The sequence below is a fragment of the Myotis brandtii genome, unplaced genomic scaffold (genome assembly GCF_000412655.1).
Source record: "Myotis brandtii unplaced genomic scaffold, ASM41265v1 scaffold481, whole genome shotgun sequence".
NCBI classification, from domain to species: domain Eukaryota; kingdom Metazoa; phylum Chordata; class Mammalia; order Chiroptera; family Vespertilionidae; genus Myotis; species Myotis brandtii.
Window position 1 is genome coordinate 251,461 of NW_005368381.1, and position 24,433 is coordinate 275,893.

General features: G+C 42.2%; 1 protein-coding gene across 1 annotated transcript; it reads right to left on the reverse strand.

The window, feature by feature from the left end:
* Positions 1 to 3,266: 3,266 nt before the first annotated feature.
* SNX12 (sorting nexin 12) lies at positions 3,267 to 15,534 on the reverse strand. Its single transcript, XM_005876183.2, has 4 exons — positions 15,234 to 15,534; positions 6,930 to 7,025; positions 5,745 to 5,869; positions 3,267 to 5,122 (listed from the first exon to the last, which is right to left on the reverse strand). Exons 1-4 carry the CDS (start codon positions 15,396 to 15,398, stop codon positions 5,020 to 5,022), a joined length of 489 nt encoding a protein of 162 aa, XP_005876245.1. The 5' UTR covers positions 15,399 to 15,534; the 3' UTR covers positions 3,267 to 5,019.
* Positions 15,535 to 24,433: the final 8,899 nt, after the last annotated feature.

Genomic DNA, 24,433 nt, shown 5'->3' on the forward strand with positions numbered 1-24,433 from the left:
TAGCCCTAACCAGTTTGGCTCAGTGGATAGAGCGTCGGCCTGCAGACTGAAGGGTCCCAGGTTCGATTCTGGTCAAGGGCATATTCTTTAGTTGTGGGCACATCCCCAATAGGGAGTGTGCAAGAGGCAGCTGATCGATGTTTCTCTGTCATGGACGTTTCTAACTCTCTATCCCTCTCCCTTCCTCTCTGTCAAAAAAAAAAAAAAAATCAATAAAATATATTTTTAAAAAATGTTTTTCACCTAGAAAACCTAGAATAAAATTAGGGCAACTGTCAATCAAATCAACACCAAGTTTCAATGGGTGTTGATATGACTTGATACAAGAGTATGTGGGCAAACAAAATCTAATCAGGGTAAGTGAAGAGTCATTCATTTCTGGGAGAGAAAACTACGCTACAGCAAACTCCATCATATGGGAAAAATTGTGCTTTCACCTTTTTGGTGGCATCACTTCAGGGTTTATCCCTGGGCAAGGTTTGGAGAGATTTAAGATACTACAAATATCATTTAGTCAAATCCCCTCATCATTTTATAGTTAAGAAAACAGGCCCAGAGTGGTGAAGCAGTTTGCCTAAGGTGCTCCAGCCAGCTAATAGCACAGCCAGCTCTAGAACTCAGGTCACTATTCCAGGCCTATCACTCTTTCTACTTCTTTTCAGATCTTCCTGAGTCTTCATTCTGATTACATAGTAGAAAATGTCTTATGAGTATTAGATACCTCTATATATAAATTTAAGAAAAATGCATAATAAAATAAAAATGTATATCGCCCATTAGCACAGATGATCAAAAGTTGACTGTATTGGACAAAAAAAAAAACATTACTTGTATAATAATGTACCATTTTTTTAAAAAATACATAAATTTTTGTGAATCTAACTGTATTTATTTTTCACTTAAGAACAACTGTTTTTATCCAATTCCTGATTGATCTTCAATTGGCAATGCCTCTCTTAATCCTTTACCTTCATTTTCACTATATCAAGTAGTTAATGATCTATATGCAAACACTTAAAATCACCACAGGAAGTACCCATTTAAAGGAAGCCTGCTGTGATTTAAAGAATCCTTTTATGCCCTAGCTGGTTTGACTCAGTGGATAGAGCATCAGCCTGTGGACTGAAGGGTCCAGGGTTCAATTCCAGTCAAGGGCACATGCCTGGGTTACAGGCTCCATCCCCCATAGGGGGTATACAGGAGGTCCCCAATCAATGATTCTCTCTCATCATTGATGTTTCTATCTCTCTCCCCCCTCCCTTCCTCTCTGAAATCAACAAAAATATATTTTAAAAAACAAACAAAAAATTATTTTGTATTAATAATTACACTTGTATGTGTTTTGTAAGGAATGAGTTTTCTGGTTTTCTGTTCTCAAAAGCATAAATAGATAATAGATAGAACAAGGTAAGAAAATAAATTAAAATAGAGAACAATTTTTGTACAAGCAAGGCAAAAATAGATCTAAGAATGAGGGGTGGTATGTGTTGAGGAAGGGAATGGCAGAGAACCACAAGCTAAATTAGTCACCAAGTGTTATATCATTTTTAATATTTTTAAAATATATTTTTATTGATTTCAAAGAGGTAAGGAGAGGGAGAGAGAGAGAAACATCAATGATGAGAGAGAATCACTGACTGGCTGCCCCTGCACGCCTCACACTGGGGATACAGTCCGCAACCCGGGCATGTGCCCTGACCTCCTGGTTCATAGGTCGACACTCAACCATTAAGCCACACCGGCCAGGCACAACGTGCTTATATTTTAAAAGTAAACCTGAAAAGGCATCCAAATTGGAAAGGAGGAAGTAAAACTCTCATTATTTGCAGATGACATGATATTGTACATAGAAAACCCTAAAGACTCCACCAAAAAACTACTGAATAAAGGCAGCTGATCAATGATTCTCTTTCATCATTGATATTTATATCTCTCTCTCCCTCTCCCTTTCTCTGAAATGAATAAAAAACATTTAAAAAATAAAAAAACTAGCCCTAGCTGGTTTGGCTAAGTGGATAGAGCATCAGCCTGCAGACTGAGGGGTCCCGGCTTTGATTCTGGTCAAGGGCACATGCTCGAGTTGCGGACTCCGTCCCCAATGGGGGGTGTGCAGGAGGCAGCCAATCAGTGATTCTCTCTCATCCTTGATGTTTCTATCTCCCTCTCCCTTCCTCTCTGAAATCAATTAAATAATAAAAAAGAATGGAATCTTCTTTAAAAAAACAAAAAAAACTAGTTTTGACTTTCAAAATGACAAGACTCCTATATCCTAGTATTCCAAACCTTTTCCCAAAACCCACTTTGTGTAGGAAGCCATTTCAAAACACATTGAAAATATCCACCCATCAACTATTCTCACCTTTCTGCCTGCATCAAATCTATTTCAAAGAAAAGAGTCCAATTGAGGAACAAAGCCTATAAAAGAAATAGTATTTGTTGGTGGTATGTGTGGGTGTCTTGGAAAATAAAAGAAATACATGTGTTTATGTAACATATAGCACATGAACATATATACTAGAGGCCCGGTGCATGAAATTTGTGCACAGGGGGTGGGGGGTGGGTCCCTCAGCCTGACTTGCACCCTCTCCAATCCAGGACCCCTCAGGAGATGTCCGACTGCTGGTCTAGGCCTGACTGCGCAGGGACATGCCTCTAGCAATCCGGGACTGCTGTCTCCTAACCACTCACCTGCCTGCCTGCCTGATCGCCCCTAACCGCCTCTGCCAGCTTGCCTGATGCCCCTAACCGCTCTCCCCTGCTGGCCTAATCACCCCTAACCACTCTGCCTTGGCCCCCGCCACCATGGCTTTGTCCGGAAGGAGGTCCAAAAGGAGGTCCAGAAGACATTCAGTCTATCCAGTCTAATTAGCATATTACCCTTTTATTAGTATATATATAGATAGATAGAGATATAGATACACACACACACATACACACACACACACACACACACACACACACAACACTAAATATATTCTGCCCAAATTAGCACAAACCCACAAGCTTAAAACCAACTCTCCTAAATCTAATGCAAATCATAGGTACTGAGCCCTATGGCTACTTCCTGCAAACATGCACTCATTACCTCTGTGACAAAGTCAACTGCTAGTTGCAAGGGTTGGTAAATATCACTATGGGCAGCTAGAATTCTGCTTTTTTTAATGTAAATGCAAAATTTATTACCTCAGGAAATTGACCATGTTGTATGATTTCTGTATAATACTCAAAAATATCCTAGATAACGAAAAAAAATTGGACAACAGATGTTTGCTTCACAGTGGTTTAATATGAACAGAGTTGAATATGACATTGACAGAAGAATGAACAGTTTGCTGAATAAAAGCCCCGAGTCAGGATATATACACAGCAGAAATGGGGCCTCAGGCTCTCAGCACTTGTGCATGATGAAAGAAGGAATCTTTTTTAAAAATCAATAACAGAGGATATAAATCAAAAGGCAGCAACAACACCAACAATGGAGAGGTGGGAAAGGGAGCAGAGCCTCTTGGTAGGGGCTGCACAGCCCTGGCACAGGCTCAGCAGCTGAGAGCTGATCTGTCACAGGGAACTTCAACATTTAGATGGACTCTAAATCCCATGTCAAAATCCAATCCTAATCTCTCTGATCATAATCTTGTCAGACTCAGTAATCATTTTCCCAAGACTGTATGGAGAACTCCAGTCCTTCCATGATAGGGAGTCCAAGCAAAGAGCCTCCACTTTTGACCTGACACCAGTTAACTTGCTCCCATCCTACCCCTTGGGATAGATATCAGGCCTCAGCAAACAAACCACTACCTCCTGGACAGAAGTCCAGGAAAGTTGCCAGTCTCAACAAGATGTGTCAGACTCTCAGATTTGGGAAATCCATACGCAACTGCTATCCCTAGCTCAACTTCTGGGAAGAACGTTGGAGTTCCATGGGAAGTAAGTGCAGGCAGTTCAATAACCCTGTGACCAAGCTGCGGAGGGCAGCGACCACTCATTCCCTGAGCCCCATTCAACAGCTCAAAGTGCTTAGGAGAAGTCAGAGAGTGAGTGATTTGTTCATGTGCTTCTGCCCTGTGGCAGCACTAAATGAGATGGGGGCAAGAGAGAATGGAAGGAAGAGAGTGGTGATGCTCTTCCTTACCACCAGGAAATACCTAGAAAATGATCCGTTCCCACCTTCAGGGAGTTACCTGATAGTGGTGAGTTGCACCCAACTCTCAAGCCACCAAAACTGCAAAGCTTAACCCATAAAGTAGCGGGGCTTAGGAAGGGAGACTGCTGGCCCATAATGACTCGCCTGCAGGTGGGTAAGAACAAGTAGCCAGAGTGGGGAACCACAAAAGAGAGGGGCTAAACAACAGGGGCTACCCTACTGCTCTATGGCTTTCTTCTGACTCTGAAGCAGCCATGACAATGGGCCCAGAAAATCCACACACCTTGCTCCACACAACTAACTGCTTAAATTCTAGGAGGATTACTGCCATGAAAAGCAACAAGGGGGAGAGAAACAAAAGAAACTGTGGGGGAAAACTGGGAGCAGGCCTAAAGAAAAAAAAGAATAGCTTTTGGGTCTCTACCACCTTCCCAAAAAGGAAAAAATTCATGCATGTAGGAAAAGCAGGGTTTTTCCCTGCTCAGCATTTCTGGTTAAACCTAAGAGTAAGAAAAATCCCCTGGACTTGCAGCATCAGTATGTAGCCAAATGCCTCTCCAGCACAAGACCCCCGCCCCCGAGATTAGCCTTCTGGCATGGGTAAATGCCCAAGAAACTGCCTTCCAGTCCAATCCTCCCACCCACCCCCAATCCCAAGCAAAGGGCATCTGCCTGTGGTTTCCCACCTCTCCTCAGAGAAGAGGTACTAGGAGAGTGCCCACGGTTTAGTGAGATACCAAGGAACACAATGCCAGACAGTCTATCAGGACAGGGGATGGGCAGCCAACTTCAGATCAAAGAAAGATAGAGAGGCTTAGTGTAAAAACCAATGTCATTTCAGCAGGAAAGTAGAGGGCAAGTGGTGAAAGGGGCTCCTACTGGCGCACCTTCCCAGGGACGTAGTTCCTGTCAATTGCCTCCTCCTGCAGGAACATATGTAGGCAGCGTTCGTTCTGAGCCAGTGGGTGCCCCGCAATTCTATAAAGAGATCAAGATGGTTATCAGTAGTATTTGAGATAGGAGAGAATTTGCAGATGGATGGGGATGTGGACAGGGGAGGAAGGACAAGATCAGCCCTGAGGTTCAAGCAAGCAGCAGACAACAACAGGACACCACTTCAACCATAATGCTGTAGAGGGGAAGAGAGATAGAGGGGTAATGTAGGGGAAAATCCCTACACACATCAACATGCAGTGCTTTCTCAGGCCATGAGGTACAGGATCAGAATTCAGCTCAAATGAATGGAGTTTTACTGTCCAGTCACCCCACCACACAATAGGCACTACATCAGTGGTTCTCAACCTTCTGGCCCTTTAAATAAGTTCCTCATGTTGTGACCCAACCATAAAATTATTTTCGTTGCTACTTCATAACTGTAATGTTGCTACTGTTATGAATCGTAATGTAAATATCTGATATGCAGGATGGTCTTAGGCAACCCCTGTGAAAGGGTCGTTCGACCGCCAAAGGGGTCGCAACCCACAGGTTGAGAACCGCTGCACTACATCATATTACCCATTACAAAAGAGGAGATAGACTAAACACACAGAAAGACCAAGATGGAAAAAGTAGCTAGAGGAGCCCCCAGGAACTTGCTTACTTGTTAATAAACTGCTCGAGGCCCTGCCTCCTTTCTTCAATGAAGGACTCTTCAAAGATCCCTTCATCTCCTCGAAAAGGGAGCTGCCGCTTTAAGGCTTTCCCAGGCAGTGGTGGTACTACAATCTGCAGGCAGACGCAAAAGATCAGCCACATGGGAGAACTCAGAGAGGGAATGGGATGGCAATCCACTGTATACCACATTTCCTAAGGCAGAGGGTCCATCCTATCCCACAGCCAGCAACTTGCCAGAAGTGATCATAAGAACAGTCAGGATGGCTCAGGTCAAAAATTAATCCAGCCCTAACCAGTTTGGCTCAGTGGATAGAGCGTCGGCCTGCAGACTGAAGGGTCCCAGGTTCGGTTCCGGTCAAGGGCATGTACCTTGGTTGTGGGCACATCCCCAGGATGGGGTGTGCGGGAGGCAGCTGATCGATGTTTCTCTCTCATCGATGTTTCTAACTCTCTATCCCTCTCCCTTCCTCTCTGTAAAAAAATCAATAAAATATTTATTTAAAAAAATTAATCCATCCCTAGCCGGTTTGGCTCAGTAGATAGAACATCAGCCTGCAGACTGAAGGGTCCTGGGTTCGATTACGGTCAAGGCACATACCTAGGCTGTAGGCTCAATCCCTGGCCCTCATCAGGGCATGTGCAGGAGGCAACCAATCAATATGTCTATCTCACATCGATGTTTCTCTCTCTTTGTCTCTCTCCCTCCCTTCTACTCTCTGTAAAAAAAGTCAATGGAAAAATATCCTTGGGTGAGGATTATCAACAAAAAAAATTAATTCAACTGCTTGGGTGGGAGGACAGGTTTACCATTTCAAAAGAAAGGAAATAAACTCCAAATACTCCTCATTTTCTTTAACAATCCACTATCATCCAAGAATCTAGCTAGGCCTTTTCTGCCAATATACTTTCAATTTTTTGCATCTATAGGAGTTAATATGTATGACTTTACTGGCCACTAAGTGAAGTAATACTTTCTTTTTAATATTTGTCCTGAAATTACCACTTTCAAGTTTCACAGATTATCACCCAGATCCAAATTATTGGGACTTGGTAGCTAGAGTGTGTTCACCCTCTCCGTTGCCTTCAAGATTTTATAGACTCTGATCTTAAGCCCTATCAGCCTACAGAGATCTTGTCCTCCAAGGGTGCCACACAGGGAACAGGGCCATACCTTACTATCTCGTTCCAGCTCATTTTTTAGCCATTCAAAGTCACTGTAGCGCCGCCGTACACAGGACTCCTTCAGCTTGAAGATAGGTAGGTTTGTCTACAAGGAAGGAAGAATGAAACAAGAGAGATGGTAAGTAATGTTCAGCTTGTGGTGGCCACATGTCAGAGCCACATGGACAGGTCCTAATGAAGAAATAACTTCTATGGACCATGCTCCTATAACCCTTTCAAAACAGCACCAGATGAATATCAATCCTTACCACATCCAGCCTTGTCACAGTCGGTGATTAAAAGTCCCATGCTGCTTAGAATTTTTCCAACAAACAGACTTGAAGTTATATGTAAACTAGAGGCCTGATGCACGAAATTTGTACAAGAGTAGGCCTTCCTTCCCCCGGCTGCCAGCACCGGCTTTCCTCTGGCACCCAGGACCCGGGCTTGCCCCCCGGGCTGCCGGGAGGCATCAGGGACCCGGGCTTCCCTCACAGCCCCAGCTTCGTCTGGAAGATCGTCCAGAAGGATGTCCAGTCTAATTATCATATTGTGCTTTTATTATTATAGACTAGAGGCCTGGTGCATGAAATTCATGCACTGGGGGGGGGGGGTTCCTCAACCCAGCCTGTGCCCTCTCGCAGTCCGGGACCCCTCAGGGGATGTCCGGGACTCCTCGTTCCTTACTGCCTGCCTGCTCACTGCTCTTTAGCTCTGCCTCGGAGGTAGGAAAGGCTCCCGCCACCACCACTGTGCTCGTCAGCTGTGAGCCCGGCTTCTGGCTGAGCGGCACTCCCCCTGTGGGAGTGCACTGACCACCAGGGGGCAGCTCCTGCTTTGAGCGTCTGCCCCCTGGTGGTCAGTGCGCATCATAGTGAACGGGTCGTTCCAGTCGTTCCCCTGTAATGGTCGCTTAGGCTTTTATTATATAGATATGCCTGTACAAGAGTTTTCGCTGCATTTTATTATCTGTAATAATAAATGTACATCAATAGGTAATTGGTTAAATAAACATAGTATGCCTATACAGTGGAATACTATACAGCAATGAAAAGAATGTGAAAGCCCTCACCACTTTGGCTCAGGGATTACAGCGTCAGCCTTCAGACGGACTGAAGGGTTGCAGGTTCCATTCCAGTCAAAGGCACGTACCTTGGTTGCAGGCTCGATCCCCAGCCCCCTGGGGTGTGTACAGGAGGCAACCAGTCAATGTGTCTCTCCCACATCAATGTTTCTCTCTGTGTCTCTCCCCCTCCCTTCCATTCTCTCTAAAAAAAAAAACAGTGGGGAAAAAAATCCTCGGATGAGGATTAACAAAAAAAAAAAAAGTGAAATACTTTGCCAATATGGAGAGGTATTAAATATTAAAATCAAGGTACAGCCCAGCCGGCGTGGCTCCGTGGTTGAAGATCGAACTATGAACCAGGAGGTCAGGGTTTGATTCCTGGTCAGGGCACATGCCCAGTTTGCAGGCTCGGTCCCCAGCGGGGGGCATGCAAGAGGTAGGCGATCAATGATTCCCATTATTGATGTTTCTATCTCTCTCCCTCTCCCTTCCTCTCTGAAATCAACAAAAATATATTTTTTTTAAAAATCAAGGTACAGAACAGTATATATAGCTTGCCTCTATTTGTGTTTTAAAATGGATTTGTATAAAAATTAATTTAAAATGGATCAAAGACCTAAATAGAAGATCTGAAACAATAAATTACATAAAAGAAAAAAATAGGTACTAAGCTCATGGGCCTTGGTCTTAGAGAAGATTTTACAAATTTGACCCCAAAGGCAAGAGAAGTAAAGGCAAAAATAAATGAAACTATATCCAACTAAAAAGCTCTGCACAGCAAAAGAAACCACCAACAAAACAAAAAAGTAAACTGAATGGGAGATGATATTTGCAAACAACAGAGCTCCGACAAGGGGTAAATATCCAAAATATATAAAGAACTCAAACAACTCAACACCAAACAAACAATCCAATTTTTAAAACTGGAAAGAGGACCTGAACAGACACTTCTTCCAAGAAGACATACAAATGGCCAATAGATTATGAAAAGATGTTCAACTTCACTAGCTACTAGGTAAATGCAAATCAAAATTACAATGAGATACCACCTCTCACCTGTAGACTAGTAATAACAGTGTTGGAGAGGTTGTGAAGAAAAAGGAACTCTCATTCACTTCTGGTTGGAATGTAAACTGGTATAACCATTATGGAAAACAGTATGACAGTTACTCAAAAAATTGAAAATACAGTTACCATATGACCCAGCAATCCCTCTTCTGATTATCTACCCCCAAAAAAACTTGGCAAAGTTTTTATTTATTCACAAAGATATACATACACCTATGTTCATTGCAGCACTATTCACAGTGGCCAAGACAGGGAAACAACCAAAGTGTTCATGAAATGCTGCCATTTGGGACAACATGGATAGACCTTGAGAATATTATGCTAAGCGAAGTCAGTCAGAAAAAGCTAAGAAACAACCATATGATTTCACTCATATGTGGGATGTAAAACAAACTCATGGACACAGACAACAGTTTGGTGATTACCAGAGGGAAAGGGATGGGGGAGAGTAGTAAAGGGTTAGAGAAGCCAAATATATGGTGATGAAAGACTTTGGGTGGTGGGCACACAATGCAATATACAGATCCTGTGTCATAGACATGTACACCTGAAACATATGATCTTATTAACCAATGTCACCCCAATAAATTTTTTAAAAATAAAATAGCCCTGGCCAGTGTGTTCACTGGTTAGAGCATCAGCCCATGAACCAAAGGGTCTCTGGTTCCATTCCCAGTCAACCCACATACCTGGGTTGCAGGTTCGATACCCAGTCACATAGATATTTCTCTCTCTCTCCCTCCCTCCCTCCATCCCTTCCACTTTCTCTGTAAAAGGCAATGGAAAAAAAATCCTCCTATGAGGATTTAAAAAAATAAATAAAATAAGGGATTTGTATATATGTATATATTTATAATTATGAATAGAAGTATTTATGAAAAGATACTGCTAATAGTGAGTGACTTTGAATAATAAGATTAGACAATTGGAATGGAACATTTTTCATTGTACAATTTGAATTTATCATGTGCATGTATTACATTTTCAATTGAAAAGTGAATTTAAGTTCCGTGTAAGGAACATGAGCTAAGCACCTCCAAGGTATGCCTCCCTCTGCTTTTCCTGTCCAAATCCTCTCCATTCTACAAATTCCAGCTCAAGTCCATTTTATCCAGGAAATCTTTCCTGTCAATACCAGCTTAATTTATTGGTCTCCATTTTCCTATGAATTCCTATGACAATTATACTTTATTTTTTAATCATTTTTGACAATTATACTTTAGTATTAAGTACTATAGTTTTATGTATCATGTTCACCTTGCTACCTAACTATAATTTCATTGAAATCAGAAGCCATGATTACTTCTGCATCCTCTTAAATACAGCTATGCAAGGTATTCAATAAATACTCAATTGATTAATAGAGGCCCTATATATGTTTACCCTCTCCTCATCTAGACAGTGCAGCAGAAATAGCAATTACATTAAGTTGGCTAAGCATAGCTTACACCCTGATATAAATCAGCTTATTCCCACATCTTAATCATTGAGAATTTTCCTAAGACTCTAACAGCAACACGAATCCTCAACAAACAAAAAGCCCTGATTCTAACTCTTGTCTACAAGTTCCAAATGGAAATGGCCAACCACATGTATTAATGCTGACTATATTTCCCACCAGCCAATTCAGATCAGCAGATGGAAATAAAAGGAACTAATTTCTCTTTCTCCACAACTGTCTCAGGTCAGGAATAGAGCATCTTGTAGCTATGCTAGAGCTTCACACAGTTCTCACTACATCATGCTTTGTAATTCTCAAGCCTGGAAATTACCTTTTAAGGATCCAGGTCTAGGTATAAGTCATCAAAAGCCAAATAACTGGCCGATATACATAAGTTACAAGTCTACCCAAGGAATGAATGTCAATGAGTTGAAGTAGAGTGGATACATGTATTTTATTATCTAAACTGTTCTTTAGAAGAATAAATAAGAAACTAGAAACAGTAGTTTCTTCAGAAAGAAGAACCTCTCTAGAGGGTAGAGGAAGGCTTAATTTTTATAGTATATCTTTTTTTAAAAATATACCTTTACTGATTTCAGAGAGGAAGGGAGAGGGAGAGAGAGAGAAACATGATGAGAGAATCATTGATCGGTTGCCTCCTGCACGCCCCCCACTGGGGATTATTGAGCCCGCCTGGGCATGTGCCCTTGGCAGGAATCGAACCTGGGACCCTTTAGTCCGCAGGCCGACGCTCTATCCACTGAGCCAAACCAGCTAGAGCTATCATATCTTTTTTATATCTTTTCATTTTTGTACTATGTGCCTGTATTAACTATTCAAGATAAACCATTATAGAGAACATTCTCAGAATCCTGCAGAAATATATATGTGCATCAAATCATCCCATTATAAAATTTAAGTTTATACAATATCAATTATATCTCAATAAAACTGGAGGGGGGTGAAATAATCCTGCAAGAAAAGAAATCTAGCTTGGCCAGTGTTGCTCGGTGGTTGAGCGTGGACCAGGAGGTCACAATTCGATCCCCAGTGGGGGTCGTGCAGGAGGCAGCTGATCGATGATTCTCATCATTGATGTTTCTACTCTCTCTCCCTCTCCCTTCCTCTCTAAAATCAATAAAAATATATTTTTAAAAAAGGACCAAAGAAAAGGCTGAGTAGATTCTTCCCTGACAACCAAACCACCCACTGCCATTCTGTAAACTTCCTCCTTTGACTCACAAAAATGCTATTCTTTCCCTACCCCCTACAGGATGGTGACAATAATGGCCTTTCATCTCAGCACCTAGCTGTCTAAGGAAGGGGCTACCATGTTCTAGGACTAGAGGGCCGGTGCATGAATTCGTGCATGGGTGGGGTCCCTCGGGTTGGCCTGCAGAGATCAGGCCCCAGCTTGCACCCCCAGCCTCACAAACCCAGCTCGCACCCCCAGCCTTGCAGCCCCACCTGGCACCCCGCCTTGGCCTGGCACCACCCCCTCACCTGCTCCACCATCCGGCCTGCGGGGTGATCAATTGGAGCCAGGGGTCCCCTTCCCTTCCCCCTCCCCAGCTCCCTCAGTGCCTGGGAGCTGGGCAGCGGCCCTGCCAGGCTCCACCATCCCACCACAGTCTCGCTCTCATCAGGGCCCATGGGCCGGCAGCACTTCCACTGCCCCCTGGTGGTCAGCGCACATCATAGCAAGCGGTTGAATTCCCGATGAAACTTCTGGTCGAACCGCCCAAGGGGACAATTTGCATATTAGGCTTTTACTATATAGGAGGATAGTCTACCAGCTCCAACCTACAAATCATGACAGGATTGTGTAGCATAGGGTATAGAGTCCTTTGGCTCTGATCAACACAAAGTCAGTGGAAAGGAGAGAAGATGCAAAGTTCAAGTCCACAGGACAAATGACATTTGAAAATTTCCATACACATCATGTCAAGTCACCAGGACACCTCTCCAGACTCCTCACTTCTTTGGGGAATGGGAGGGAAAGAATTCTTTCTGGAGCAAAATGAAAGAGAACAGCTTTTATACAAAGAAAAAAAGTCAGTGCTATCTGCTTCTTCCATTCACAATGCCTAACTCCCAAAGTCCTACTCTCTGAATCTCAGGCACTCTATAATGCCTACCATGATCAATCATTTAAAATAGCAATTTAAAACCAAATGATTTTATCAACTTTTCCCCAAAACAGAGTTCAACAAAATATTAAAACCCTCTATAGCAAGCATGTCAAACTCACGGCCCACAATGGCTATTTTTGCAGCCCAAATAATATAACGGTATATAAGAAACATTTTAACAAAAATCTCTAACTTAATTTTTATAATATCCTGTTATACATAATTATTAATAACGAACTACAATGTTCGCTAATGACTGATTACTATAATCGTGTTGTATTCATTTCCCTTAAGCGCCTTACACACAGGCGCACCATTTCTCTCCACTAATACTAGCAGCGAATATTTTAGCAGCCGATTGCCATGTCATTAGTCTTGTACTGACTGACTTGTTTGGTGTTCGCAACAGGAAATATTTCACTTTCAGAGAACAAGAAAAATAGGTTTATTTGCGTTACGCTTATTAATTTGTGCAGTTATTCAGTGTCTGGTAAGTTAATGTTCAAGAAAAATATTAATTTTTATTAAAATATTCTATTATTTTATGTTAACAATTATTCATTTATTTTAGCCCTTTGTATTCAGCATGTCTCTATCGAAATAAACCTACGTTTCTATGAAAATTGAAGCTTTTGGTTTTTTTGTGGCCCACATAAACTTAAACCTTGTTTATTTGGCCCGTGTTAGCCTTTGAGTTTGACATGCTTGCTCTATAGCTATACATACTTAACATAAACAACACAAATTAACTCAAACCCACAGAACTAGGAACTACCACCAACCCTATTACTGCCATGTAATTAGAAATTGTGGAAAGAAATGATAAAAAGCTGTTGGTAGAAAAACTGCACACTAAAGTTTCGCAACTAAGTATTGCCAAAGAAACTACAAAGTAGTGGAAAGAGTATGATGGGCTTTAGAGTCAGACAGAACTGGGTTCATATCCCAGCCCTGCTACTTATTAGCTATGTGTACTTGGGCAAGTTACTTAAGCTGCATTCCTCATCAGTTTCTTATGTGTAAAATGTTGTTTTGTAAGGATTTGGAAACTAAAACCTAATTCAGTGCTGGGCACATAGTAGGCATTAGATGAACAGTCCCTGTTGTTATTATAATGAATGAAGTAGAGAGCTGTTTCATTCATACTCTCTAAGGTTCTTGGGTAATGTATCAAGACAATGTCTCCAAAATTCCATAGCAGAGGCCTTACACTGAACAATTTATACCCAGGCTTCCTAGCTTTTACCATATTTTGAGGGATCTAACTTCCATTCTTCCCCAAAAAGATGATTTCAAATAGTTCTTGTATAGATGAGTTGTCTCATTTTTTTGCTATTCGCTTTTCTTTCTTCAGTTTGAACTTTATCAAACTTGGAATTTGGAGATCATCATTTCTCAATTAGATTTCAATAGCCAGGTAGGAGAGCACATGCTCTCTTTCAATTCATTCATTCAAAAATGAAAGCACATACACTCTTTTAGGTCTTCAAATGCTGTTTGAGCAGCATGCTGTCCACAGAGAATATTCTGGCCCTCTAGTCTGAGAAGAAAACATAAGGAGAATTAGAAAAGGATTCTCAAACTCTTTTGCCTGTAACTACTTCAACTGGCAAAGAACCTGCAAACCACATACTCTACCTGCACATTCCATCCTTGCATTGTGGACTAAGAACTGGAGAATAAAGTACACTGGAAGAAGCCACTCCTGGGGCAGTCCTGAAATGTCATAAATTAAAGTAACTACAGACCAGGGTCTGAATCCAAAGGTTAATCTAGGACAGAAAGGGCTAATGGCCATTCATATACACACAAAAAACAATAATTTAAAGCCAATATATATTGAAATTAACATTCTGTATACTTCAAATCTAAAGGTTAAATACAGCATGAGAGCAGCGACTGACAATCCACCAATCCCAGTGCAAGGCCTGGTTTCACACTGAGAAACAGCATGTGGTACCTGAGAAAACTTAAACTGAAAACACTTCTCCTTCAGATGCTAATTCTATACAAGTCTGGGAAGCACTCAATCTCATGGAGACTCCCTTTATTATTTTTGTACCACCAAGCCCACTGTCTCCCTTTCCTGGAATCTTATCTTCCCTTTAATCCAAGCTTTGCTTAACTTTATCATCTCAGGAAGACCTCATTAGGAAGAAGCCGGGCCTTCCTGTCCTCCGTCTTCAGACTAACTTCGCACAACCTAATTTAGTTAGGGGTCCCAGCGATATCTCGCCTTGGCTTTCTATCCCCCAGCCCTCCTCCACGTTTCCTTCCCTCCTCTGTTGCTACAGTCACGATTCCTATTTCCTTACATTGCTCACTCAAGCTTCTCCATCCACCCAACCTGTCCAACCATGCTTCACTTCTTGCTCATGGGTACTTGTTTTCCCTCACCCCGCTCTGATGTCCCCTCAGGAGTTTTCTGTAACCTCGGATCACAACCGAGTCTGCAGACTTCTCTCCAAACCTATTCAGCCCCGAGTTCCCAAAGACCCCTTCAAGCGTCTTCTGCACCGTTAGGAGCCCCCGCGGCAGTCTCCCCCCCACCTCCCCGCCCAGCTGGCCGGTCCTCCCCTCAGCTGTCTCCCTCACCCCGTGACTCACCCGCATGCGAACCTCATAGGTGGTGAAGCGCGCGCGGCCCACGCCCACCGTCTGTGGATTAAAGATGTCGATCTCCAGGAAGTTACTTGGCGGCCCATAAGCGTCGGTCAGGTCCTGGGGCTTCGAGTTAAGGCGCCGAGTGTCAGCGACAGCAGTGTCCGACATCTTTTCGAAGGAGAGACCGGGACCAGGGAAGGGGGGTGGGGGACACAGGCCAGAGGCAGGAGCGCGCACGGCCCCTCCCGCTTGCAAAATAACCAGCCAACCCACAGACTGCAGCACCGCGCACGCGCGCGCCCACGCACGACGTACTCACGTACGCGCACGCACGTCGCCCGGCCCCAGGCCCGCCACTGAGTAGCTACCTCGCTGACGGCTTGGGGTCCTGTACTGCGGAGACTTCATTCAGACTTCCGGGCGGTGTTTGTGGCCAGAACGCGCCAGTCAGTATCCTGGGAGGCCCTACTGACGGGACACGCCAATTGCTGCTCCTCAACCCAAGAGAGTGTCTCAGACCGGGCATGTATCAATCAGCAGTGGCACTGCCCTGCACGCTAGGGTCCTACAGTGATAGGCCGAAGCCCCGTGACCTGAACAGGTCAGGGTTTTGTAGGAAAGTAGAAGGGTGGTCTCCAGAGGGTGGGGTTCCAACAACAGTAGTGAGAACCTAAAACGCAGCCCTGCTACTCGTGCCACTGATAGTTTCAATTCCTGCCATGGGCAGTTGATCACACAGTGAGTGCTATCTATTGTGCCAGGGAAGCAGCGAGGATGGGGTGAACAAAGAGGATTTCTTATTCTCACTTTTCAGGAAAATTTGGGCATATCTTCATCCTCAATTTGTGACCACATAAAAGTGAACCCAAGCTGTATTCAGATATGTTTCTCAGCAAATTGAGGGCATTTATTTCATACCTTCTATCTCTACTCTGCAGAACTCCATACTTGACTATGAGGTTACTTGCAGCCCATAATGGAGATAGAATACATGTCTACATGAGAATGTCTATAGAAACATGAATATATGACTAAAATACACATGGTCCACATGAAAGAGTAGTGCCCCACATTAAGGGTGGTGATTTTAGGTCATTCTTTTTCCCTCCCTGCACCTGCCTTCTGCTCAGAAAAAATTTCCTGTATCTGATGGCTGAAATTCTTTCAACAGAGTACAAGGCCCTATAATTTTACAAGTTATTTAATTCAATTTAACGAATATCTATTAAGCAACTACTATGTGCCAGGCACTATGCTAAACACTAAAGATCTAGAGTTGAATAAGAGAGTCACTGCCTTCAAAGAGTTCACATTCTAGAAAGAGAGAGAAGTAAATAAAACTAATATAATGTAGCAAATACAAAATAAGTAAATGTTCAAAGCAGCACATAGGACATGAATAATTGGAGGAATTAGGGAAGGCTTCCAGGAGGAGGAAACATCTGAGTTTGACACACATGAAAACACATAAAGGATAAATCAGAGTGTAAATAGGGAAAGGTAATTTTCTGCAGAGAGAGTAACATGCAAAGTCATCCGATAAGCTACAGCATGATTACTTTTAAGCAATTATCGTCAATTCAAAGGATGTTGTGGAAGTTCTTAGAGAAGTAGGTTGGCTAGGGATGGGCAGGTGAGGGTGATCCTTCTTTATTAAGCAAAGTATCTCTGGCTTTATGATGTAGGTGATAGGGAGACACTGAAGTATCTTCACAGGAAAGAGACATGATCAGATTTGTGTTTTACAAGGATTATTTTTCAGACAACATGGAAGATACATTTGAATCAAATGTGACTAATTATGAGAGCATCGCCAATAACACTTGGAATAGGTGGTGACTGCGGGAATGGAGAAAAGGGTAGAGATAGCACTGAGAATAAATAAAATAGATAGGACTTGTATCTGATTAGATGTAGTATAGGGCTTAAGCATATGAGCTATGGACTTAGGCTACGGGGGTTTAAAGCCCTGTTTCCTAGCTGTATAACATTGAGCAAGTTATCCAAGCAGTTTTCCTCATCTGTACAATGGAAATTATAAAAATAAAAGCTACTTCTGGAGCTTTTATGAGAATTCAATAAAATATGTGCAAATGTTCAGTAACTACTAGCTATTATTGAGGGGAGAAGGAAATTTCAAATGACTCCAAGGTTTCTGATTTCGGTAGCTAGGTGGATGCTGGCACCACCAAGGAACACTGAACATTGGAATTAGAGAAAGTACGTTTGAGAGGGGAGACAATGAGCTGAGGTTAGATACATCTGTTGTGTCTATAGGATATCCAGGTGGAGATTGTCAGCAGGCAGATGGAAATACTGGCCTGGAGCTCAAGGGTGTGATTAGCGTTAGATAGAGATTTGGGAGTCAGCTTATGGTGTTGAAGGAAAAATGTGAAGAGGCAAGGACAGAGGATTTAAAATTGGTGAAGGCATGCGGAGTTGATAAGAGCGTAAATCTGTACAATCTTTCTGGGAGGCAAATTGGCAGTATGTATTTTTTTTTAATCCTTTGACCTCAAGAAACTTGTAATACTGGTTGTCTCTGGAGAGCAAAACTAGAGAACAGGAGACAGAGATAGCAGGGAGAATTGTTATTCATTTTCTTCTCACTTATGTTTAAGTATTTTTGTATTTTTAAAATATTTTAATGGTATTTATGAAAGCTTTTGACTCAAAATTTTCACTTTCAATAATTTATCCTGATGGGTTAAAGGGGAGACATCTTTAATACTTTCAACAATAAAGATGAATTTAAAAATAATTTATCCTGAGAAAATAATCAGATAATCACACAAAAATATCAGAATACAGATCTTGTCTTTATAAGTAAATAATTGTTCATTTTATACAATGTAATATTTTAAAGCCATTTTTCCTAATTTGTGAATTTGTTTATATGACAAGTCTTACAAAGGAGTAGTGGGTTCTATATTTTACAGATTTTGTATCTCAGTCACTTCTATCATAAAACTCAGTCTCATGAACAACAAGTGCTGGCAAGGATGTGGAGAAAAGGGAACCCTAGTGCACTGCTGGTGGGAATGCAGACTGGTACAGCCACTATGGAAAACAGTATGGAGATTCCTCAAAAAATTTAAATGTATCTGCCCTTTGACCCGGTGATCCCACTTCTGGGAATATACCCTAGGAATCCTAAAACACCAATCAGAAAGAATATATGCACCCCTATGTTTATAGCAGCGTTATTTACAATAGCTAAGATCTGGAAACAGCCCAAGTGCCCATCAGTAGATGAGTGGATAAAAAAGATTTACTCCATGAAATACTATGCGGCTGCAAAAAACAAGGAGCTCTTACCCTTTGATACAGCATGGATGGACCTGGAGAGTATTGTGCTAAGCAAAATAAGCCAGTTAGAGAAAGATAAGTACCATATGATCTCACTATATGTGGAGTCTAATGAACAAAATAAACTGACAAAATAGATCCAGAGGCTTGGATCCATGGAACAGACTGACGAATCTCAGAGAGGGAAGGGGGAAGGAGGGAATGGGAAGAGATTAACCAAAAAACTTATATGCATAACTCATGGACACAAACAATAATGAGGTGAAGGCCTGGGGGGGGGGCGGAGCTGGGGAGGCCCCCCCAAATATGTCCAGAGGTATGGATGCATGGAAAAGAATAACAGATCTCAGTGGGGGTGGGAGGAGGACAGGAAGAGATTAATCAAAGAACATATAAACATACATGCATAAACCATGGACACAGACAATAGCATGAGAAGGTCTTCGGTGTGGTGGGGGTTGGGTGGAGGGGGCAAAAAGGGAGAAAATGGGAGATACCTGTAATACTGACAACAATAAATTAAAATTTTATTTTTTATAATCTTGTTTTAAAAACTATATTTTAATTGATTTCAGAGAGGAAGGGAGAGGGAAAGATAGAAACATCAATGCTGAGAGAGAATCATTGATTGGGTGCCTCCTACACACCCCCTACAGTGATATTCGAGGCTGCAACCTGGGCATGTGCCCTGACCCAGAATAGAACCTGTGACCTCCTGGTTCATAGGTCGATGCTCAACCGCTGAGCCACTCCAGCTGGGCAATAAAATAAAATTTTAAAAATAAATAAAACTCAGTCTCTTGTGTAAGTGGCCAAATTCGGGATTCTCCTATGTATCCATTTCAAATAATGTTCTATGCTTGTTGATACTCGTGAAAAAAGCTGGTAAAAGTATTGTAATATGATAGTATTTGTATTACTGAATATTATAATTTTTATTGCCTTTAAAAAAATACAATTTATTAAATTGTAAGCGTATTAAATTTTTTTTTCTTTTTTTTTCTTTTATTTATTTTTTTTAATTAAATCTTTATTGTTCACCTCCGCCCTCACTCCCCACCCACTGTCCTCATCCATAGGTGCACGATTTTTGTCCAGTTTCTTCCCGCATCTCCCATTCCCCTTTCCCCCCCAAGAATAGTCAGTCCATTCCCTTTCTATGTCCCTGATTCATTATAATCACCAGTTCATTCTGTACATCAGATTATTTATTCACTTGGTTCTTAGATTCACTTGTTGATAGATGCATGTTTGTTGTTCACAATTTGTATCTTTACCTTTTTCTTCTTCCTCTTCTTAAAGGATACCTTTCAGCATTTCGTATAATACTGGTTTAGTGGTGATGAACTCCTTTAGCTTTTCCTTATCTGTGAAGCTCTTTATCTGACCTTCAATTCTGAATGATAGCTTTGCTGGATAAAGTAATCTTGGTTGTAGGTTCTTGGTATTCATCACTTTGAATATTTCTTGCCATTCCCTTCTGGCCTGCCAAGTTTCTGTTGAGAAATCAGCTGACAGTCGTATGGGTATTCCCTTGTAGGTAACTGAGTTTCTTTCTCTTGCTGCTTTTAAGATTCTCTCTTTGTCTTTTGCTCTTGGCATTTTAATTATGATGTGTCTTGGTGTGGTCCTCTTTGGATTCCTTTTGTTTGGGGTTCTCTGCGCTTCTTGGACCTGTAAGTCCATTTCTTTCACCAGGTGGGGGAAGTTTTCTGCCATTATTTCTTCAAATAGGTTTTCAATATCTTGCTGTCTCTCATCTTCTGGCACCCCAATTATTCTGATGTTTGTACGCTTGAAGCTGTCCCAGAGGCTCCTTACACTATCTTCGTATTTTCGGATTCTTTTTTCATTTTGCTTTTCCGGTTGGGTGTTTTTTGCTTCTTCGCATTTCAAATCTTTGGCTTGATTCTTGCGCTCCTCTGGTCTGCTATTGGGTGTAATATTCTTTATTTCCGACCGTGTATGCTTAATTTCTAGTTGTTTCTTTATCATAGCATCGAGGGTCTCATTAGTTTTCGTGAGGCTCTCCAAAAGTTTATTGCAAGCCCTCAAAATTGCGTTTTTTAGCTCTATATCCTCCATTTCTGTCATGTTTTTTTGTCTCCGCATTTTTTATGCTTTCTTGGTGCACCCCCTAGTGGTCTTTGTGCGCAGTCTTGTTCTAGTTGAGCCTTGATTGTTGTAGTTAATACTAGAGGGATTTGACCACCAGGCCGACTGGCTGTGTGAATCAGCTGTGTCTGCCGCGGAAAACTTCTGTCCTCTGGGGAGGTGCTAATCTAGCCTTTGCCTGAGGCGATCCGGCAAATGGCTCTGCGCAGGGCTTGGGCGGGGCGGGCTCAACAGGGCGGGCGGAGGGAGCCGTTATGGTGCCCTCAGTCCTGTTCCCAGAGGCTCTGCTTCTCAGAACCCCCGGAACCGCTGCAAACCTCGGAGGGAAAGCTGCCTTCCAACTGATGCCAGACACTCCCGCTTCTCCCGTTTGGGTCCGAGTCCCCAGCGATTCGCCCGTATCTGGAGCTCAGAGTCTGAGACTCCCCCCTGACCGAAAACGACAACCGCGCTCTCAGCCACCAGCCCGCTTTGCGCGCGCACCTCCGCACCTGAGTTTTTTCCACACTGCGCCTCCTCTGAGCCTCGGTGTGCTGTTATTTTTCCTTCTAGTTGAAGAGTCTCTCCTCAGCCAGCCTTCCTGTGGTTCTGGGTGATGTCCGTTCCGGTCTTTTAGTGTATTTTTGAAGTGGTTGTTTGCGGCAGCAGTCTCCGGTGTTTACCTATGCCGCCATCTTGGTCTCTCTGAATATTATAATTTTTAAAGAGAAAGATATAAATCAAAATGTTGGCAGTGGTTACCTCTGTGTAGTGGGGTCTCAGTTGGATTTTATGTTTTTATTTATAATTTTTAAAACAGTAAGCATATGTTATTTTTTAATCAGAAAAAAATATAACTATTTCCCTTTGAGAAAAAAAATTAAAGGACAGGCAGGCCCCAGGAAGAGAAGCTTGTGAAGGAGAGCAGGAAGGAGTGGTCAGAGAGATAGAAAGAGAAGGCAAGGAGATAAGAGTTAATGAGCTGAAGGGAAGGAATAAAAAAATGTTTCCACTCTAGCCATGGAGCTCAGTTGGTTACAGTGTTTTCCTATATGCCAAGGTTGCAGGTTCGATCCTCAGTCTAGGCCAGCCGGGGGCAAACTACGGCCCGCGGGCCGGATCCGGCACGTTTGAAATGAATAAAACTAAAAAAAAAAAAAAGACCGTACCCTTTTATGTAATGATGTTTACTTTGAATTTATATTAGTTCACACAAACACTCCATCCATGCTTTTGTTCCGGCCCTCCCGTCCAGTTTAAGAACCCATTGTGGCCCTCGAGTCAAAAAGTTTGCCTACCCCTGGTCTAGGCACGTATAAGAATCAACCAATAAATGCATAAATGGGTGGAACAACAAATTGATATATCTCTCTCTCTCACCAATCAATAAATTAAAAGTTGTTAAAAATTTTCCAAGAGGAGCAAGTCAGTGGTTAACAGTGTTTAATATAGTAGAACGGTCAAATAAGATAAGGTCTGACTGACTCCATTAGATTTAACAGTTACCTAAATGAGAGCAATTTCAGTAGGGCACTAGTGGTAGAACCCAGATGGTAGTGAATTAAGAACTAAATCAGGGGTGAGAAATGGAAACAACTAGTAGTGACCATTCGACCATGACCATTTGTTTGAGAAACTTGCCTAAAAAAAGGAATGCTAGGTGGCAGTGCATTGTCAAAGGATTTGTTTGTTAGTGAGGGAAGAGATTTAACTGTGTTTAATAGCTGGGGGGCGGGGAAGTTTCATAGAAAGTGAGAAGTTGAATATAAAAGTAAGTAAAGGGGTAAGGCTTAAAATCAAATAGCCCTAGAATTGTGCAAGTTAAATTCACAATAAGGTGTAAATAGCCAGCTTTTTTTTTTTTTAAGAGAAAAATTTCATAGGGTGGAGAGAGGAGAGTAGAGGGTACTGGGCTAATTAAATCCTTTGCAGTAATAACAAAATAACAGCTGTTACCAGCTGGCGCGCACGCGCCACTCTTTGCTTTTCACTAGAGGCACAGGGCTTCAGAGTTACCAAGTGATGTTGGACAAGGCACAGTTATCCTCTGTACCTCAGTTATCACACACACAAAAAAAATTAGCTGAGCCCTAGCTGGTTTGGCTCAGTGGATTTAGCATCGACCCAGGAACTAAAGAGTCAAGGGTTTGATTCCAGTCAGGGGCACGTACCTCTGTTTCAGGCTCGATCCCTGGCCCTGGTAGGGGCCATGAGGGAGGCAACCAATAGATGTCTCTCTCTCTCTCTCTCTCTCTCTCTCTCTCTCTTTCTGTCTATCCCCCCTCCCTTCCACTCTCTCTAAAAATAAATGGAAAAATATCCTCAGGTGAGGATTAACCAAAAAAAAATGGAAAAAAAAGTAGCTGAGTCAAATCTCTTGGCAAACAGATAACATCAGAACTTGATGTGAGCAATGCCCATTTTTCTGTCTTGGGTTTCCTTTACCAGGTTCATTCTTTGCCAAAATGAGTCCAGAGTGGAAAAAAAAAATTTAGAGATTTAGTATCTTTAAAATGGAAGGAATCTCATTAGTTCATCCTCCTGCTCACAGGCAGTACTGTGCCTTACCAGCGGTTCTCAACCTATGGGTCGCAACCCCTTTGGCGGTCGAACGGCCCTTTCACAGGGGTCGCCTAAGACCATCCTGCATATCAGATATTTACATTACGATTCATAACAGTAACAACATTACAGTTATGAAGTAGCAACGAAAATAATTTTATGGTTAGGTCACACATGAGGAACTGTATTTAAAGGGCCAGAAGGTTGAGAACCACTGCATCAAACAGACACCTATCCATCTTCCTGCCCTTACATTTTTTCCAAAGGAGGTTGCACAACCTCAGACTCAATGTTATGCAACTATACTGAAAAGAACTTTTAATCTGTTTTCAGGCATCCTGAGGAAATAGCAAATCAAAAGCCCCTATAATCTGGGGTATTTTGTGTTCTTGGGAGCAGAGGCCTGGAACTGCAGGGAGGGAGCAGGAGGTGGGTCCAAGTGTAAAAAATGTTAGAAAAACCATACAGTCTGTACTCCAGGGAATGTGGACCCAGAGTTGAGCAGCCTTTCTGTGGAGCACACTCTCTTTCCATACACATCCATCCAGCTGCCTACTACCATTAGTGACTTCTCCCCTTCTTGAAGTTCATTTAAACCCTAATTTCACTTGGCACCTCCCTTGGGATAGTCTCTGCTCTAAACTAAATCCCTTTTGAAAATTGTCAGTTCCCTCTCTATGTTGATGAAGTGTCCTTTAAATACTCAACTTATCTACTTAAGTTAGTGATTATATTTATTTTACTAAAGTATCTCTGGATTGCCTAGGGGTGAGGGCAATCTAGGGAAAAGTAGTGTGACTTAAGTGTGTCAGTGTCTATGCACACTTACCAGGGGTTGCTAACAACTACTCAATAACATTCTAGTGCAGTGGTTCTCAACCTTGGAAATTCTGTTTCTTTGTTATGGGGTGAGGCCACAACATTAGTAACAAAGAAACAATTTCCGGAGGATGAGGCCCAGAAATCAGCATTTTAAAAAGATTCCCAGGTGATTCTAATGTGCAGCCAAGGTTGAGAACCACTGTCTAGTGTAAGATTCCTACTCCTGCCTAGATGTTCTTCATCTGTTTGATCTTTAGCCTCAAATGGTATTGTTGAAATCTATCTTCTTAATAACTATGAGAACTTCAAGCCTGTTTAATTTCTGCCCATCCTTCAAAGTCCAGCACAGGTCCTACCTCCATCACAAAGCTTCCATATCCATCCAGTCTACAGTTATCTGTACTCTAAAATTTTTT

Excerpts from the sequence above, each read along its gene's own strand:
- SNX12 (XM_005876183.2), bottom strand. The coding sequence starts at position 15,398 with ATGTCGGACACTGCTGTCGCTGACACTCGGCGCCTTAACTCGAAGCCC. Across the intron at positions 7,026-15,233 it reads CCTATGAGGTTCGCATGCGG|ACAAACCTACCTATCTTCAA; the intron begins GTGAGTCACGGG and ends CCTTCCTTGTAG. Across the intron at positions 5,870-6,929 it reads AGCTGGAACGAGATAGTAAG|ATTGTAGTACCACCACTGCC; the intron begins GTATGGCCCTGT and ends GTCTGCCTGCAG.